Source organism: Tripterygium wilfordii, chromosome 9, assembly GCF_013401445.1.
Source record: "Tripterygium wilfordii isolate XIE 37 chromosome 9, ASM1340144v1, whole genome shotgun sequence".
Classification (NCBI taxonomy): domain Eukaryota; kingdom Viridiplantae; phylum Streptophyta; class Magnoliopsida; order Celastrales; family Celastraceae; genus Tripterygium; species Tripterygium wilfordii.
The window spans coordinates 3,358,420-3,377,729 of record NC_052240.1 but is presented as its reverse complement, the minus strand read 5'-3'; the positions used below and the strand labels follow the sequence as shown (position 1 = coordinate 3,377,729).

The window sequence follows — 19,310 nt, the reverse complement described above, 5'->3', positions numbered from 1 at the left end:
GATTCATATTTTTGTTGGGGTTCTTCTGTAATTATTTATAGTATAATTAATCAATTTTTTATTGTTTATCAGCTTTATCAGTGACGTATTTGATAATTTTTCAATAAATTAAGGTGAAACCTAGTCACTCTGTCTAATCATATGTGGAAACAGCTTTCTATCTTTATCAAAGCATCCAGATTTTTCTGTTGTTTAAGGGTGGTAGGCCTTGAGATTGTGACATGAATCTGGCGGATCGGCCCCTCCGACTGTATAACTTTATTCTTGAGAGTATCTGATCTCTCCTCTGCTCTATCATCTATCATATTTTACATATATCCTTTGGTTGTGTAATAGAGCGGCTGATGCACTGACATCACTGGGGTGCTATGCCGAATCAACTTCAGTCACGTTGGAGTTAGTTCTCTCCTCCATTGAGGCTTTATTTTTCTCTTATTGTAATTCCGTTTGACTAATGGAACTTCTCCAATAAAAAAAAGCATCCATGTAATAATGCTACCCTACGAGAAGTTTAATTCTCATAGTGTTTTTATTATCACAATTTGCGAGATGAGCGCTTACTTAGCCTAACGTGTGTTAATGTTATCCTGCGTTATCTTCTCATAATAAGTCTTTGCTCAGGTCTTAACTGGTCTATGAGAATTGCGGGGTCTTTCGTGTGACACGAAGTTTACCAGTCATTTGTAACTTAAAAAGGGAAAATATACTCGACATTTCCATGGAAAAAAGAAAAATTGTCTCTCAATCCATATGGTCTTTTTCTCTTCATCTATGTTTGCTCATGCTGGTACCTAAGTCACCACGATTGTATCCCATTCAGGTTAAACTGATTCATAATTAAACAGCTAAATGACTACCACAGCGTTTGATATCAGAGACGTTCTGATAACTCTCTGAATTAAAATACATCAAAGGGGTTGGTGGCTACTCAGGAAACTCAGTACAACAAAAAACAGTAACATTATGTAAATTATGAACAGCAAAAGCATTGTGTTGTTGGGTGTTGATAAAGTACCAGTACAAGAAAATTGCCCCCAAAGTAGCCGGAAACCATGTTTCATTGCACACGGAGCACGCATCATTAGCTTTATGAATACTCAGTGTATCAACTTTCATTTCAAAGATCCTCCCCTGTACTTGATTCCTTATTGGCGAGCCAGTTAGTGAAGCCACATTCAAATGCCTCTCTCATCCATTGATGGCGGCAACTCTCAAGTACTTCAGGTATTTTTAGCCATCTTCTGGTTCGGGTACTCTGCTCAGGCCATGAATCAAGCTCCTCCTTAACAAACAGTGCAAACATTGCAGCTTTACATAAACCTTCTGGGCAAAATTCATCCCGGTGTGTTTTGCTCTTGAAGTGATATTGTCCTAAAAATTCCTGAAATCCAGTGGCATAAGCAAGATATCTTCTTCAGCTTTGTACTGAAACAAAACTGTCAAGTGAATACTACTCACGGAATAGAAATATTTCCATCAAGCAAAGACTCAGAAATCTAGTCACACCATGATTTAAGCCTTGCTCATAGGATTTATGGCATGATATAAATCAAGGAATGACAAGCAGAAAGAGACTAGTGCATCGGCAATATCTCATAGTAACAAATAATTATTCAATAATCATACTGTGCAAGCAATCAGTTAGCTCCCATGAATTCTACGATCAAACATTGCCTTCAAAACCTCACGTATTATCAAGTACTAAAGTCCCTGACTCCATCCTAGCTGATTAAAAGCACAAATTCTTGTTACAAGATAAATATTATGAAAAGGATAATCTTAACATTTTCGGAGAGCTTGGCCTAATGGTAAGGTTGCCTCACTTCAACCAAGGGGTCACAGGTTAAAATCCTGGAAAAAAGGCTCTCCGCATTGCAGACAAGGGTACATAAATCTTTTACCTAATGATACCACCTCCACTACTAGCGCCTTGTGCACTTGAGCTATTTCACCCTTTTTTACCCTAGGACATCATTGACAAATATCCATTTAGGAGAGACAGGATTCTGAATGCGATATGTCTGCTTTGCGTAAGATAGTGAACCAGCCTGCATCATAACTATATCTACCTGTTTATTGTATAACATTTATAACTATGTACATTGGAAACTTGAAGAAACCTGAAATTACAAGTAAAAGAAAACCACCCTCAAACTAATGTGTTAAATTTGCTATGCGTAACTACATGTTGAAAGTGAAAATTATGAGAGCTGCAACTATCAACATTGTGGAAAAAAAAGAGATGACGATCTGAAATGATCATGTATGGTGTCATCGAGCTGAAGCTTCACCAAAAAAAAAAGAATATTTGGTCAAATTACCATCCATGTTTATAAATCGAAGAACCACCTATTACAAGCACAATATGCTACATAGTTTTGTTCACATAGTTCTCGTTGTATCTATAATGAATGCTAGTAGCATACTCATACACATCCTTTTGGAACTCCCTAAAATAAGATCAATCAGTAAAAGTGTGATAGCTTATACTAGAAAATTATCTTTGATTTCACTGGAACTCTGAGATACATCACCATTTCAGTATTACGCTAGCTAGCATCCTCCATATTTCTAATATTTTTAACATCTATTATAGTTTTATGGGCTAAAGCACTTTAGCTTGTTGCTGTACTGTCTTAGATGTAATTGATCATACAAATGTTACAACATGTCAGACAAATGCTCTGCTCAGCTAGATTTGACAAAGTGGTGTGTGTGCCACAATGATTATTTTGTGTTGCCCACAAAAAGGTACTAACGAATAAACTGTAAATAATATGAATAACGAATAAATGGATGCATTTATTAATGTACAATGAAGTAAAACACATAATCGATTATTGACCACAGCGAAGCATATGCTTCTTCAAAGGCATCACAAGACAATAGATATTATAATTCAAAGACTAGAATAAATTATTTAGTTTTAAAACCTTTAAAACTAATAGGAAGAAAGAGCTTATTGTTACTGTGCAAAGGCATAATTAAAAAAAAAAAAGGAAAAAAAAAGGAGAAAGGAAAGGAAGGCAAGCAATTCACCATTAATTCCCCTCGAACTCCAGCTTCTTCAACAGCTTCCCTCACAGCAGCCTCCTCCACAGTTTCATCATTCTCCCAGCCTCCCTAAGCATGCATAACAAGTTGCTAAGGAGTTAGCAAATAACCGTATATAAGCACTACTATTAAAAGTCGAGGATAACAGATGGATTGACTTTAATTTGCAGGGACATAAAAATTTTAGGAGAAGGCCTTATTTTTTAATAATAGAAGGAATTCTAAATTAAGCAAAGTCTTACTACATTTTCTTAATAAAATCTCCTATATCTTGCTTTCTACATTCTCACCAATTCCCAATCTCAAAAACTTCCAGTTTACCTTGATTTTTTCTATATAGTCATCAAGAAAGTTCAAAACCCTAATCAATGGCAATGTCTCTACTGTCAAAGCAACAAAGACTCATACGTGATGAAAAATATTACAAACTCTTCATTTAATTTCTTGCAGAAATATTACGAACTTGCAATAATCTAACATCTACATATCAATAACAGCCTGGAGGATAGGACCCATAGGTGATTTCAGAGATAGTTAAGGTAAACAACTACCATGCATAAGGCTCCCGCAGTGGGCGGGGTTGGAGACATAAAGGATGTACGCAGAGTTTATCTCCATATAATATGTGGAGAGGCTCTTTCCAAGAATTGAACCTCTAGCTTGCACTCCTACAACTCTACCACTTAGCCCTTGTAGGTGATTTCAAAGATAAATAGACAAAAAAATTTAAAAAGAAACAAGGCACTAGGAAAAAAAGCGACGGAAAGATTCAAAAGCTTATACCTTTGGAAACAATAGGCCAGGGCCACTGGTTGAGTTTATCATAAGAACTTCCACCACTTTCTCAGTATTAGCATCATCACTTTCATCAGAATTTGTATATCGAAATGGAATACACCTATCAATAAAAGCAGCTGAATTAGTAACTTCAGATAAGGTTAAAACTAATCCTTCCAAATTTCCAATAAAATCACATCAAACGGCCACTGAAAAGTTACAAAATATTGAATACAAAGTGTGGTTGAGTTTTTAATTCCTAATGGATGGAAGAGCACTCAAACATCATCCCACTTTTTCAATAACATTGCAGTTCCTTAGAAAAGAAGCATTTCAGTGAATGAAATAAACTGCTTTTTGTAAGATAAGACCACTTATGTTTCCTTACCCGATAATCCTGGATGAATCTCCTTAACCAATCTCAAATTTGCATAATTCAAGACTCATTAGGCTGTGAATGCACTTTATGTCAGGTAGGTTTGCTATAAGTTTTGCAACAATAAATTTTGGGAAAGCATACTGTCATATCCAAAAGGAACTGAATAACTGAGGACTTTGCCTCTGAGTTCAACTCTCAGATTGGCTATTAATTAATGTACACATCTCCTTTCAGCAAGTCAGGTTTGATATTCCACTTAGGAATTCTCCAACATGAATAAAAAAAACTCAGCAAAAGCTATCACTTAGTGAAAGTTAAAAACCGAAACTTCAAATTTGTACCTAGGTAGCTTTTATGTAGGGCAGACAAACTACCAAGCATTACCATTACAAACCACTTGACCACAATAGGAATAAGCAAACCCCCTTATTGTCAATATGGTCTCCTCATCATGGTCTGCAACACAATTGACTGCCCATTGCTCACAAAAACTCATTATTCCAATTCACAATCTCTCCAACAAAAAGATTTGACACTGAGCGAGACTCCCATTGAAAGGCTACAGAATACAGATGCACTCCTATACATCTTTTTTTCAATGGTAAACGAAATTCATTAAGCTGATTGAAAAAAAAAAAGGGAAATTCATAATGCCCAATAAAAAAAAGAAAGAAGAAATTCATTAAGCACCAAGAAGGTGAACAAGAGGATGCACTTCAGAAATTCCCTGCCCTAAAACCAATCGTTTTGCTGGACTTGAAATCTTCCACAGCCCTTTCAGAAAACACACCCTAAGCAAAAAAAACACCAGTAAAACACTTCATATCAAAGTCCAACCTGCAAAATACTCTGGCAAGCATTTTTATCTGCCAGATAATATGAAAAAGAAGAAAAGAAGTGAATATATTCGTTCAACTCTGAATACAATGTGCCATGTGTGCCCTATATGAACGTGCATATACTCAGTCACAAATCTACATTATTCAAACTACAAATCCGCGATTGCAAGATTGTCTTCTAAAGAAAAGCTCGAATAGCTCCCATACCTAATAGTGAATGAACAATAACGAGGAACAATTCATTCAGTTAACAAAAATACCTTCATGAATGCAATGTAATCAACAAACCACATTGAGTTAAAAAAATTCAAACTCAAACACGTTACACATGAAAACTAATTGCAATCCCAAGACATCAACAATGAAAATAACGAGGAACAATTCATTCAGCAATCCGCCATAGAATCCAATAACCAGTAATCAAATCTATCAAAACTAACACACACAAAAAAATCAAAAGGAATACTCGATACCCTGCAACAAGCCGACAACCGTCATCGTAACGTTGCTGATGCCGACCCATTCGCGCCACCAAATCAGACATACTGAGGAGCGACCTTTATCTCCAATCCTTCTCACTTTCAACAAAATAGGTCATAATTCACGTCCATTTTCGACAATGCTCACGCCTCCGCCTGAAAATAACTCCGTCATTGTTGTCCGTGGTTACAACGGTGGTGATGAGGGCGGTGTAACATAATCCAACGGAAGCTATTCGTCTTAGGATTGTCCGCTGCCGCAGAATGTGAGCGTTTGAGAGAAATAGAGAGAAACAGAGAATTTTGAGCGCTTTAAAGGTGTAAGCGTATGTAACGGATCGGAGGTGGTCAAAGTCTAAATACTGGGCCCATATGATATGACCCACAATACTTCTAAGAAATTATAGACCCACAATACTTCCAAGAAATTATAATGGGCCAGAGCTCGTCTTTTTCATCGTATAATTCTACTTTATTTCATATTTTCCCCGTTAGCAAGTCACCTTCTAGTCCCAAAAAATGGTCGAGAAAAGGACCACAACATTCAAATGTAGAGCTATAGATAGTGTTTAACAGTGCGTTTACATTGCATTCAGTTGCACTGCACCTCACAGCACCATAGTTTTTTGTGACACGCCAAACACTTTTACAACAGAACTCACCTCAAAGCACCACAACTTTTTACCTCGCAATACCTCACAACACTCTCAAACAACTTAATATATATTGAATTGTCCCACGTAATCAAATTAGGTAGATTATTTTATTTTAGATTAATATAAAATGTAAACGTTAAGTGATTTTATATTAATATTATTAGTCATCTAATATAAACCGTAATTTAGATACGCCAAACGCACCTCACAGCATCGCACCACAGCTTTAAAAGTGACGCGTCAAACAGCTTTTTGCGTTCCAACTCACCTCATAGCACTACAGTTTTATAACTCACAACACCTCACAGTAATTGACAGCACTCCCAAACAGGACCATAATGGGTGTGTTTCACCTGTCGAATGTGCCGCTTTTTGCTTAAATATATGGTGTTCAGATAAAAAGATTGATCTAGCGGTGCGTTATGGTATCATCGCACTATGGTGAATTCGAAATTGAAGTTGTAGGAAATTTTTTTACTCCCGATGCAACTTGATTAACAACATTTTGACATCGAAACTGAAGATTTTTTTCCCAATTTTTCCCTCAATCAATTTTATAATTTTATTTATATTTTTTTCAAAAATAAATTCATCAAGATTTTAATTTATATCAATGAAAATTATCTAATTTTACCCTCAACTCATTTTTAGTGATGCGTCAAACACTTTTTACCACAATAACTCACATCACTCCCATGATGTCAAAGTACAATACAATCTCAAAGGGACCCAATGGCTTTCAATTAAAATGGTTACGACCATTATCTGGATGTAACAAATGTAAGCCCTTAGTAGTTTCAATAATAAAAAGTTACTAGTTTTACTAACCCACTCAATTCTTCAGGCCCATATTTAAGCTCAAGCCCGTCTTTGAATCACAAAATGAGAGCCACTATTTTTGTACATAAGTTTCGATTCACTGCACACAACTACTTAATACACGCTAATTATTTTTCTAATACGCCACATTGAGTTCCCTAAAATTGCCCTTTCATACATATTAATTATATAACATTTAAATATCTTAAACTACCATTCTCCGCCCATATATACTTTAGCTGTCTTTAACCCAATGTAATTGTATTGGGTATAAAATATGGGAGCAATTTCATATAAAGATAATTTTGATAAACTTAAATATTTTAAAAAATGCGTGTACAGTGAGTCCAAAAAATAACGGCTCCCTTACAAAATGTAAAACAGTTTATATTTTATACCAATTGTTTGTGGAGAAGCCCAATGTTCATTTACTTGGGCCCGTTTAGGATCCAATGGGCTTTTCACAATTGGTGCATGCATGACACTTGAGCCCATCTTCTTTTTGTGAACCCAAACCCATATAGGCTTAAAAATTAAAATGGATAAACCAACTTTTATGTCTTCAAAGTTATACGCGTTTCTCGTTTCTATCCTTGAAGTTTAAATTATGCTCCAAATGTCCTTGTTGTTTCAAAAAACCACCGAAATCTATCGCGATCCTCATTTTCCGGTTATCTACTCAACGGAAATTGCAGATGTGGCAATTGAAATCCAACATGGCATACACATGTCATTTTTGAAAAAAAAAATCCACATCATTAAAAACCCCAACTCATCAAGAGGTCAAACCCCAATTTACAAAAAAAAAACACTCTACCTCTGTCCAGAAGCTTCCCTTTTTCCCGATCATTACTCCACCAATTCTTATTCATCTTCTTGCTCAATAACAAATAAAAGATTTCTTGTTTCAAAAAATACAAAAAAAATAAAAGATCTTCTTGTTCAACCCACAGCGAAGCTTCCCTTTCTCCAATAAAATCACAAAATAAAAAATTCTTGTCCACAAAAAAAAAAATCCTTTCCCCATAGCTCCATCAGTTCTTGTCCACAACCATGGATTGTGGCTGAGTCTTTCAGATCTGCAGTTTCTGAATGGCAGGGTTGGAGTTCTGTCATCGAATGCCTAGTCCCAAGGTTCATTTGCTTGAGAAAGACCAATGATCGAAGAATAAGAACACTGAAGGAGGAGGATGACAACCTTCGCTTGAATCTCGGCCTAACAAAAGGGTCTGGTCTAGATCTCCGGGTAGTTGCAGCTATTCCATTTTTCAGGTTGATGTTGATGATTGAAGAAGAGAGATGTGTGTGTTTGTGGACAAAAGAAGAGTAGTTGTGGGTTTGACTGAGATTGAGAAGTTGCAGAACCTGGACCAAGTTGTATCTTTGTGTAGAAAATCCCACAATGGCACAACCCAGAGCCAGCCTCCCCACCATCTCAGCCCATTGGGCCGTGGCAGTTCCCAGCCCACCTTCCTGGAAAAGGCTGGACAATTGGTTGAAGACTTGGGCAAGCTTATAAACTAGACACCAAGCCCCTCAACAATCGATGTGGGATTTTTATCCCTTTAACACCTTTTCAACACTCCCCCGCACTCGTGGACTGGGTATCAAAGCCCAAGCCCAACGAGTGGATTTTTTCATCGGGGACGAGCACACCTGCTCCGATACCATGTAGAAAATCTCACAATGGCACAACTCAGAGCCAGCCTCCCCACCATCTCAGCCCATTGGGTCGTGGCAGTTCCCAGCCCACCTTCCTGGAAAAGGCTGGACAATTGGTTGAAGACTTGGGCAAGCTTATAAACTAGACACCAAGCCCCTCAACAATCGATGTGGGATTTTTATCCCTTTAACACCTTTTCAACACTTTGATTAATTTTGAATGCCTCCTCGAGTCTTGGATTTAGGGAGCAGTTTGAGGGAGACAAGCTCGACGTTGAGCGATGCAGGTGTGCAGGTGCGGTGGTGCCGTTAGGGAGTTTGCGGATGGCATGATGGAAGTTTTAGGAATTTTTTTTGTCCTAATTTCAATCGTGGCTTTTCTTTTTCATTTATTTACCTTTTAATATACATTATTTTAATAATAAGAATGATGTGGATAAGCCAGCATGGAGCTCCGGTTGTCAGATAAGCAATTTCTGACTATCATTCATCGGCACAATGATTTCGGGACACAAATGACTAGCGTTTTGAAACTTAAAGGATATCTGGGGTAAAATTTAAACTTTAAGAATAGAAATGAGAAACACGTGAAACTTGGAGGGTATAAAAGTTGGTTTAACCAAATTAAAATTGGACAATAAGATCAATATCAAAGAAAAAATAAATATAATATTTAATAGGAATTCTCCTATAAATACACAAAGTAAGAACATAAAATAAATATAACTTTTTGATCATTGATTTAAGTGAAATGACTAATGAGACTCATTGTTTTGGGTCCCACATATTTTAAATTAATGGTGAAAATATGTGTACTTATTTTATGTCATTACTTTGTGTAGTTATAAGAGAATTCCTCTAATATTTAATACCTCAACTATGCAAACCTTTATTTATCTGTGGGAATCACCTTAAAACGTCTGTAACTATTGTAAGTCTTTTTGTTTGTGTGTTTGGTAAAAAGTTGCACACACAGAAATAAAATTTGGTCAATTTTCTCAAGCAACGGACACCAAATTTGATTTTTCTTGTTCTTTTTTAGGCTCGGAAGACATCGACCCAATTCTTCTTTTTCCCTCACAAAAATATTTTGGGTTGATGGCCGCAATTTGACCACCTTAATCACGTGTTTAATTGTTTAAATACTTATATTGAAGGTCTATTTAGTCCAAGATTAGTCCCCTCTCACCATTAGAAATACCATCAATAATAGAATATAATGTATCTAATAGATAATAAGCATGAAACAAACTAAAGTGCATATAACCAAATAAAATAACACTTGAAAGACTTTGATACTTTTTTATGGGTCCTCCCTACCCACTCAACAACTTAAAAAGAAGAAGTTGGAACACAATCCTTTGCTTGCAATCACAGTTAATCCAAAAAAAACAAGAAAGATGTGATAGATTGGAAAGTTAGAGGAATTTTATTATGCGGTTCTAAAATACGGACTTAAAAATGTGGATATGTTGTTTTTGTAAATAAGTGGAATCCAAAGCAATGAACCCTGTTTGTCATTTCACTCTCACTTTTCTAACCTCATAAGAAATGGTCCAAATTTTAAGTTCATACAGGAGAATTCCTATGAAAAAATATACAAATTAATTTTTTATAACTTTTTTAAAACAAAGACAATCCACTAAAAAGGGGTAAAGGATACTTTGTCCCTCATAGATGACATGTGTAACAACTCAGTCCCTCATGTTTGAAACGTAACAAATAGGTCATTGGTCTTTGTGGGCTGTAACTCGGTCAGATTTTTGAGAAATTCGGTTGGTTAATTTGTTGATCTGTCACGTTGACCTAACAGAAACCGTCAAAATGTGGTGACGTGTGACGTTACCGTGACGGTTATATGACCGTCAACTAAAAAGGATAATCCCACAAGCCACGAATGCAGGGCACATCCCCAACTATCATGGAGTGAAGTCATGGGAATAAATAAGGTGTTAAAGATATTACCTTAGAATCCTCAAAATAAGGAGATTGACAGCAAATTAAAACTGATGGCTTGAGTCACGAACTAGGTCGCTCTCTTTAAGACGATTCGTGGCTCTACCTCTTGTGTGCAAACAGTAAATCAGCTATGTAGTCCCCAGGATAAAACAAGCCCAGAATACTCTCTCTCTCTATTAGTGATCTTTGCACACCCTTCAATCTTCGTACATATAACACATAAAAATTTATTTTAAATATACTAAGAACATCAACATAAGGTGATTGGGACTCTACAATTCTCCTTCAATTTTAGAGTCTATAATTCTCATCAAAGTGATGTTAAGTCATCTATTTTTTATAAAGTTAAAAAATATATATATGTATGCATGTGTGTATGTGTGTGTGAGAGAGAGAAGAGAGAATGAGAGACATTGTTTAGATAAAAATAAGGAATAGGTGACATGATATTTAATTTAACCGTTGGATTTAAAATTTAAGACTCCAGAACCATTGAGAAACCGTAGAGTACCCAAATAAAAACAAAGATATATCATATATTATTATTGATTTCGTGAGTACTATTTTTTTTTTATTTATTATTATTTTCTTAAGATAGACAAAGATTTTGCAATGTAGATTGGGTCTGAATACAATGGATGAGTGAGAGAGGCTTCAAATTAAAAGAACCCTTTCAAAAGCAACCCTTATATTCTGGCAACTGACCCAAGAGATACGATCCATGATTCTTTTCTTGTGTGTTTCTTTGTATTGATTATGGCTCTATCAGTGCAAGTTGGTACAATTTCACTCCCTATTAACTTGTGTGTGCAATGTATCTGCACCTGCTTGTAGCCTTGTACTATTCAGTTCATGAAAAAACTTTTGTCTTTTTTCCCAGATTATGTTTTGTTTGTGTACAATATATTTATTTCTTGTCAAAAAGAGATTAGATATTTTAAAAGTCCTCTATAGGGATTTTGTCTCTAGTTTTGTGGGGATTGGGTCTTATTTGACAGAGAGAGAAACCCAACGTATATAATTATAAGGGAAAGAAAGAAGGAAAAAAAAAAACCCAACATATCAATATTCATTGTGTGTGCACATGATTCACAACATACACATGCACATCTTAAAAAAAGAAAAGAAAGAATAATAGTAATATTAATTTTTTCGATATTTTTTGTCCAAGTTATATCAAATGATGAGATGGACGCACATGATCATGCGAATTCGTGGACTCTACATATTTATATGAAATTGTGTGCGTTCCTATCAATATTTGGATTAGTTGAGATAATTAAACACTGGGATTTGTAAGATTGATGTTTGTATATATTATATATGGATGTTATTTATTACAACACATTGAAAAGGAATGACACAAACAAAACAACAAAAAAAAAATAAAAAAAAACAAGGAAGGAATATTATTAAAAACAACGACTATGTTAATTATTATGTAGTGTATATTGAGATAAAGTGAATATATTGGGATCTGGTGTTCTTTGATCCTACCTTGATTCGGACCAACACCCTAAAAATCGGATTTTATAACACTAATTTGTTTTAAAAATAAATAACACTAATTTATTTGGGTCCTACGGGCCTACCTACCTGACCAACCCTATAAATAAAGCACCCTCCTAACAAGGCCGAAACGCAAAACTTGGCAATTCGCGTACTGCGTTTCAATCGAACGCCGCCATTAATTCACAAAAAAGAGGAAAAAAGCGAATAATTATTGCATTCTGTGTATTTTTTTTGAAGATATGAGAGAATGGTGCGGTGTTTCAGCATAGGAAGTGTTATTGTACTGGCGGCTGTAGCGGCGTCGATGGTGGTGTTGCCGTTGATTTTGCCTCCGTTGCCTCCTCCGCCGTTGATGCTTCTCTTCTTTCCTGTTGGAATCATGGTTGCGCTCGTGTTCTTAGCCTTCTCGCCCGACGAAATCACGCGTGGAAACGTTGTCGTGTATACAGTGTAGGAGATTACTGGATCTTAACATATAGGAGAAGAAAGTGAAACGGGTCGGGTGCTCCGGATACGCTCAACTGCAGCTCCATTTTGTCCACTTGGAATAGCATTGGCGGTAATGTATCAATCGATTGGTTCCACCTAGATGGAACTATTTGGCCGGGATCTGCGTGTCTCAGAATGTGAGGCCCGGAATCCATTAGATTTATTTTGTACTTTTATACCTGAAAATAGAAATCTTGTTCTTCTCGAAGATTCTGAATGTTCGATCGATCTAAGTTTTTGTGTTGTTTGGATATTGTTTTTGAGGTTTGCATTGATTCTGGGGAGAGCCAGAGGTGGAAGTGTACAGTGCATCTCCGGTTGGTTGGCAACTTGGCATGAACTAGGTAGGCAAACTGTTGGGCCTATTTAGGCCTGATATAACAAGCCAGAGTTGGGCCCATAATTTCTCGAATTTGGGCTCTACAATTATCTAGAGTTTACAATTCAAATGTAACCGAAACAAATTTTAAAAATAAAAAAAAATATTGTAATGTGAAACATCTTTTAAATAATTGGATTCAAAATATAGTCTCTACAATTTTAAATAAATTGTGGAACCCTCAATTTATCTGGCATCAAATAAGTCGCACATAACAAAATCAAATCCGTGTGACTTATTGCTTAAAATCTAGCAATTCAGTTGATATTGGATTTCATTGACTATAGGAGAGATCAATTCACATTAACATAGCCAAACTTCGATGTGCTAATTCAATTTGTGTTCAAGATAAACCCTCGTCAAAGATCATGGGTCATGAATTCAACTCTCACGTTAAGGGAATTTATTTCTGTAGAGCCACCCTTATGGGTTGAAAGCTATGTAATTGTGTAATTGTATACTGTGTGAGGGACGGAGGGACTCACATACCCAAGATCTACCATATAGGATAGAGTTCATTCAATGTGACCGTGTCCAGTGGCGGACCCACTGAATAGTCACTGGGGGCACGGGCCCCCAGTAAGTTAAAATTTTTTTCACTAAATATACCCTACATTCTTAACAATTTGACACTAAGGCCCCTAACAAAAAAATAAACGGCCCCCATTACACACACTTAACCCACTAACTAAGACCCAACCCAACTCTCATTCACACACTTAGCCCATTAATTAAGACCCAACCCAACTCTCATTCACACACTTAGCCCATTAACTAAGACCCAACCCAACCCAACCCTCATTCAACCCAAATAGAAAAATCCCAAAAATCAAAACCCTCATTCTCGACTGCTAGTGTCTACAAAGAAGCATATTTCGTATCCTTTGGTGTATCGACTTCTGAAGTTAGCATTGGTTTTGCCTATAACAATAGCAAGTGTTGAAAGATGCTTTTCTGGAATGAACCTTGTCAAGACAGATTTGCGCAACCGGATCAGTGATAAATTTATGAATGACTGTCTAGTATGTTACATAGAAAAGGAGTTGCTCGAAACTATTACTAATGATGTTCTAATATCGCACTTTCAAAATATGAAAACTCGTAGAGAACAATTGTAATAAATTGTAATGTAGTTTCTTATGTGTTTAAAATATTATTAATGTGTTTTTATATTTATCGTTTATATTTGTAAGTCGATTACATAAAGAACCCAAAAAAAAATTCCGGGGGCGCTACCCCCGGACCCCCGAGTCATTTTTGTGCCCCCGGTAACTTCAATTCCTGGGTCCGCCACTGACCGTGTCTTTGATGGTTTCTCGTTTAAAAAAAACACTATGTTATTTAGGTCTTTCTAAGACTTCCCCTAAATTAACTGTTATAGTAAATGAGCTCTAAAGTAGTACCCAAGTTGATGTTGATTATGATAGGATCGGGTAAATGCCGGGACTGATGGGGGGCAAGGCGGAGACGGGAAATTTAAATAGAGTTGCAGGACAGGTACAAGGTGGCCGTCATCCACCCTTTTGCCATTCCTATTACAACCCTATTCTTACATTACAATTTTCATTTGCAGAATCATGAAGAGATTGAAGTGGGGAGTTTAGGGGTTAGCCTATGGAATCATGATAGTCTACCTTATCGGCAACAAAGTATATATTCTTGGTGTTTATTGTCACCGCCTGCGCAAGCCAAGGACTCACTAAATGATTAACTTTCAACTACAATTGATACTCCTGATAGTATATTTGTATGGTTTTTCAAACACAATCGATGCATGCAGATTTTGTGGGATTTGCTCGCAATCTTATGCAAATCTTAATAAATGGAAACAATGGAGCAGTGACATTACAAAACTCCAATTTCCTAGTGGAAAAGCAATTAAAGAGTAACATGCATGGACACACAATTTTGCTTCTTGAATCAAAGATTATAATCTGTCTGCTAAACTTGTAGTGGGAAGTCAAATAGTTACAGTACATTAAATATTTAACATTAGGATACTAGTGTCTAAATATTCCTGTTACAAGCCAACAAGCCTTGATTTCTGAACATGTTTCGGCCTCCTGCAGACCCATAAGTTGAGTACACTAACTAAGACCAGGACAGCCACAGCTCAATAATAACAACTTGAGAGCTCATGGCTGTCAGAGAGTCCTACCATTCATGGCCAACACTGCAAAAATAAACTCGTATTGCATGACAAGCCATGAAAATGGCTCAATTGTTCCCCCAGCCCACCTTTTCTATATTCTCTGCCAATTAACCAAAGTGCAGAGTTCGTCAGAGATATGTGTCAACCAGGCTAATGCCTCTGTAGCAGCATCCCCTTTCTGCTAGCTGCTTGTTTCTCTCGGGTTTCCCCACAAACTGCATTCCCTCCAATTCAACCAGGGCCCGGCCCTAAAGTCATTTGTCTTGAGGTGCTTCGTTTTGTATTTTGGTGGGGAATGACCTGCTCTCATCAACAAAGTTTGTCACAAGCTCTTTGGATCGTGCCATCCTTCCTAAATCTGTCTTCAGTAGACACCTTGGGCTTCTTACTTTCATGGCCAAACACAAATCTTCCTTCACATTGATCTCCTGAATGGCCAGCATAAGGTACTTTCCCTTCTTGAAAATGTCAAGGTCGAATCTTAAGGTTCTACTTTTTGATCAGCAACTTGGCAAATCTCATAATTGGACTTGCTCCTTTTCAGCAGACTCAATAAGCAGAGTAGCAGCAGACATGAGCTTCAGCAGCCAGACATGATTCACAGCTTGACAATGATTTTTAGCAATCCCACAACCTCTAAAAATAGTCCACACTGCACAATATAGTCTCTTGGAAACAACCTGCATAACAGAAGTACAAAAGCTAATAGCTCTAAATCACTTAAAACTTAAAAAACCATGTAAGAATTTTAAGAGCAATAATATTAGAGATTACCAAGGAAAGCTTGGAATCATGAAGTTCTATATAATGCTCAAACTCGTAGATTTGTCGAGTTCCATCAGCACTATCCAAGTCGGTATCAGTAGATTACAGAAGCAATTATAAATAGCAGCAGCATTGCTTCATCTGATAAGATTACACTCCATCAGTTGCAGTTGAATAGAACACCACCAGAAATTTCATTACACCATAAGTCTCATGGTTAATTGGTCACATACCTCCAGGAGCAGCAAAAATTAAATATTTTGTTAGGTATAAAGAATCTACTAGCAGTACAATATACATCGCCAGTATAAGGAGACAATGAAGTAGCAGTACTACCTTATGGCCCTCGTATCATAATGCCAAGTCAAAACTCGATCGCGAGTACATATATAGGCATAGCTAAGATTTATCATCCATGAAATTTGAGAAAAATATGGAATCCTGTTGGTAAACAGAATTATGGATATTTCCCACCATGTTTCAATACATATGACCTCCCAACACGCAGTCATATAAGTATGCCAAACAGTGCTGACTTGATAGGTCAAAGTTTCTCACATACCGAGATGTTCAAAATGTTTCAGTGCCCAAATGTCATATTATCAAATACTTTCTTATCTTTGCCTTTTCTTCATCTATTAACTTCAACTATAGAGATAAAGTTGAAAAAAAATAGCAAACCCTTGCAATATTAAGCTTCCTGCCCTTACTCAAATCATCAATGATGGTGTTATAAGTTACAACATCAAGTTTCAACTCACTTTCTTGCATTGCTTTAAACAAAGTCAATGCCTCATCAAGACACCCATGCTTGCACGAACCATCCAACAGAGTCGAGTAAGTTATCAAGTTCGGTGTTTGACCCCGTGCACACATATTCTTAAGAAGATTTTTTGCCGCTTGAACATTGCCTACCTTGCACCATCCACTTATAAGGGTGTTGTATGTAATAGTGTCAGCACATAACCCTTTGGAATTCATATCACTAAAAAGTGCCATTGCTTTTTCTATACGTTTACTCTTACAACATCCATTGATTAATATATTATAACTAATAGCATCAAGTTGAAAACCGCTTTGAGCAATCAAATCAAAGACTTTCAAATCCTTATCAATTTGGCCTACTAGACAATAACCGTCCATCAATGCACTATATGTGACCATATCAGGATCCATTCCTACCTCAATCATCTTCCCAAGTACACATTCAGCCTTTAAAATCTTCCCTTCTTTACAAAGCATATCAAAAATAACACTGAAAGTGACGACATTTGGTGTTATCTTCCTTGCAGTCATTTTATTCCATAATCTTGTAGTCTCCTTCCATTGGCCTGAATTACATGCACCTTGAATTAAAGAGCCATAAGTAAAGACATCTGGTGTAACACCTTGATCCATCATTTCAAATACAGATTGAAAGCATCGTCAAATTGCATGTTCTTGCATACACTGTCAATGACTGTACTATATGCCACCACATTTGGTTTACAACCTCTATTTTCCATTTTGTTGAGTAACTGGACTGCGACGTGAGTATAGCCTATTTTACAGAAAGAGTTTATCATTGTAGTATAAGTAACTACATTGGGTTGATAACCATTATCCACCATCTCATCAAAAAATCTCACAGCATGTTCTAATTTACCCTCACACAATCCCTTGATGAGGGTGGTGAATGTTATGGTATCAGGTTGGAGACCAAGTTTCAGGATTTTCCCCAGAAAAGAAAGCCCAAAATCCACACGCCTCAAACAAAAAAAGCAGTTGATCAATATGGTAAAAGTATAGATATCGTGCTTGAAGCCAAACAGCTCCATAGCTTTAGCAAGCGAAATCACGGCAAAATAGTGATTCATTTTCACGATAGAACCTAATAATCGATTAAATTCGAACGTAGAAGGTGGAGGGTGCACGTGAACCATCCGATTAAAGCAGTCAACAGCATCATCAATGCCGTTGAATTCAAAATTGCGTTTTGTTATTGAAGATTTGGAGGTATGAAAAGAGGCCGATCTGAGAGAAGTATGAAGTGAGGAGTAATTCAGACAAGTCATACCTTGAAGAAGAAGAAGAAGAAGAAGACGAGAAGCGGAAATTGAAGCGAACACAGAAACTCTTCTTCTTGGCATCATCATTTGCTTCTTCAGTTCTACTGAGCGAAAGAGGAACGTCTCGGCGCTCAGCAAGTATTCGGCTTATAATAATCACTCACTCTTATGAATTAAAATCTTTTACAAAAAATGAGAAAACCAAATGGATTGGGTTGGGCTTAACGATGATGGTAACCCATTAGGAGTTGGGATGGATGGGAGCACAGGAACTTGAACATTCAAATGGGCTTTAATTGGGCTCAAAGAAGCTTGAAACCATTCATGCCTAGCCCATGAAATGGTCAGTATCAATGGGCCAGAAAACACAGAGGAGAAGATAATTGCAGCTTCATTGGATTGATTGGAGTGGAAGGAACTGGTTCTCTCATTTCTGCCTTTGTGAAATGCGAACAACCAGACAGTACACATTACACAACCTCTGCTTCTGCTTCCCCTTCCCCAAACTCCCAACTTGTGCTCTCTGCTAACGACACAACCCTAACCCTACTCCTTACACTTTCCCCCCCGAAAGCTCAAAACTTTCACCCACACCCATTTGCCTTTAATACATATGTAATGCATTAAAACAGCCCATAATTAGATTTGTAATGTTCCACAGAGATGAGAAAAGGAAAACAATGAAAATTCAATTTCGTCCATTTGTTCCACCGTTTGATTTTCTCTGCTTTCCCAAACTCGGCCAAGTGAACTAACAGTAACAGGGCATCATATTATGAACAAACTTCATTCGAACAAGTCGAAATTACAAGACTCACAGTTCTTAATTCAAAAAAAATCCATGATCACAGACTCAAATAGGTATATAAAATACTAACATTGTTTTTCAACAATCAGACTAAGCATAGTCCCCTATGCCCTCACATCCCCAAACCACCAATCCACCGTTTTCCAATGCATTGCCAACAATTCTTCTTCCACCTCCAGTCTTGGTACCATCTAAATAACTGGGCAACAAAAAAATACGGAAGCACTTGTTCGAATCTGCAGCTGTGAAGCCTACATATGTTAACGACATGTTTGAAATAGCAAATCATTTAGAAAATTACTTACAATAAGCTTTCACTTCAAAATCAAACCCAGAAAACAGGGGCCGAGCATAGTCACCAACGTATGTGGATCTGTCAAGTGTGCAGTAGCCATTATCTCCAGAAACCTCTTGGCATATGTTGCACCAATGGAAGCACAGGTCCCTGCTTGGCTTACCGGAGGTGAAGGGCAAGATGTGACTGATGTTTCTATTTGGCGCCAATAGATTAACAAGAAAGTTGGCCATGACTT

The 19,310-nt window shown here is 36.9% G+C and overlaps 2 protein-coding genes and 1 long non-coding RNA gene across 3 annotated transcripts; all 3 read right to left on the bottom strand.

The window, feature by feature from the left end:
• Nucleotides 1–812: 812 nt before the first annotated feature.
• LOC120004782 (nudix hydrolase 16, mitochondrial-like) lies at nt 813–5,835 on the bottom strand. The gene is made up of 4 exons (XM_038854079.1): nt 5,523–5,835; nt 3,838–3,952; nt 3,040–3,123; nt 813–1,381 (listed from the first exon to the last, which is right to left on the bottom strand). Exons 1-4 carry the CDS (start codon nt 5,591–5,593, stop codon nt 1,118–1,120), a joined length of 534 nt encoding a protein of 177 aa, XP_038710007.1. The 5' UTR covers nt 5,594–5,835; the 3' UTR covers nt 813–1,117.
• Nucleotides 5,836–7,701: 1,866 nt separating this feature from the next.
• On the bottom strand, nt 7,702–9,212 carry LOC120006402. The gene is made up of 2 exons (XR_005469978.1): nt 8,869–9,212; nt 7,702–8,384 (listed from the first exon to the last, which is right to left on the bottom strand). It is a non-coding gene; the product is annotated as an uncharacterized LOC120006402 (long non-coding RNA).
• A 7,400-nt stretch (nt 9,213–16,612) lies between these two features.
• On the bottom strand, nt 16,613–17,319 carry LOC120005908 (pentatricopeptide repeat-containing protein At1g62680, mitochondrial-like). Its single transcript, XM_038855795.1, has 2 exons — nt 16,683–17,319; nt 16,613–16,626 (listed from the first exon to the last, which is right to left on the bottom strand). Exons 1-2 carry the CDS (start codon nt 17,317–17,319, stop codon nt 16,613–16,615), a joined length of 651 nt encoding a protein of 216 aa, XP_038711723.1.
• Between the last annotated feature and the right edge of the window lie 1,991 nt (nt 17,320–19,310).

Bases quoted from the DNA above. Each gene is read 5' to 3' on its own strand.
- LOC120004782 (XM_038854079.1), bottom strand. From the start codon at position 5,593: ATGTCTGATTTGGTGGCGCGAATGGGTCGGCATCAGCAACGTTACGAT. The intron at 3,124-3,837 runs GTATAAGCTTTT...ATGCATGCTTAG, and splicing joins CTGGCCTATTGTTTCCAAAG to GGAGGCTGGGAGAATGATGA. The intron at 1,382-3,039 runs GTGAATTGCTTG...ACTGGATTTCAG, and splicing joins GAGTTCGAGGGGAATTAATG to GAATTTTTAGGACAATATCA.
- LOC120005908 (XM_038855795.1), bottom strand. From the start codon at position 17,319: ATGGATCAAGGTGTTACACCAGATGTCTTTACTTATGGCTCTTTAATT.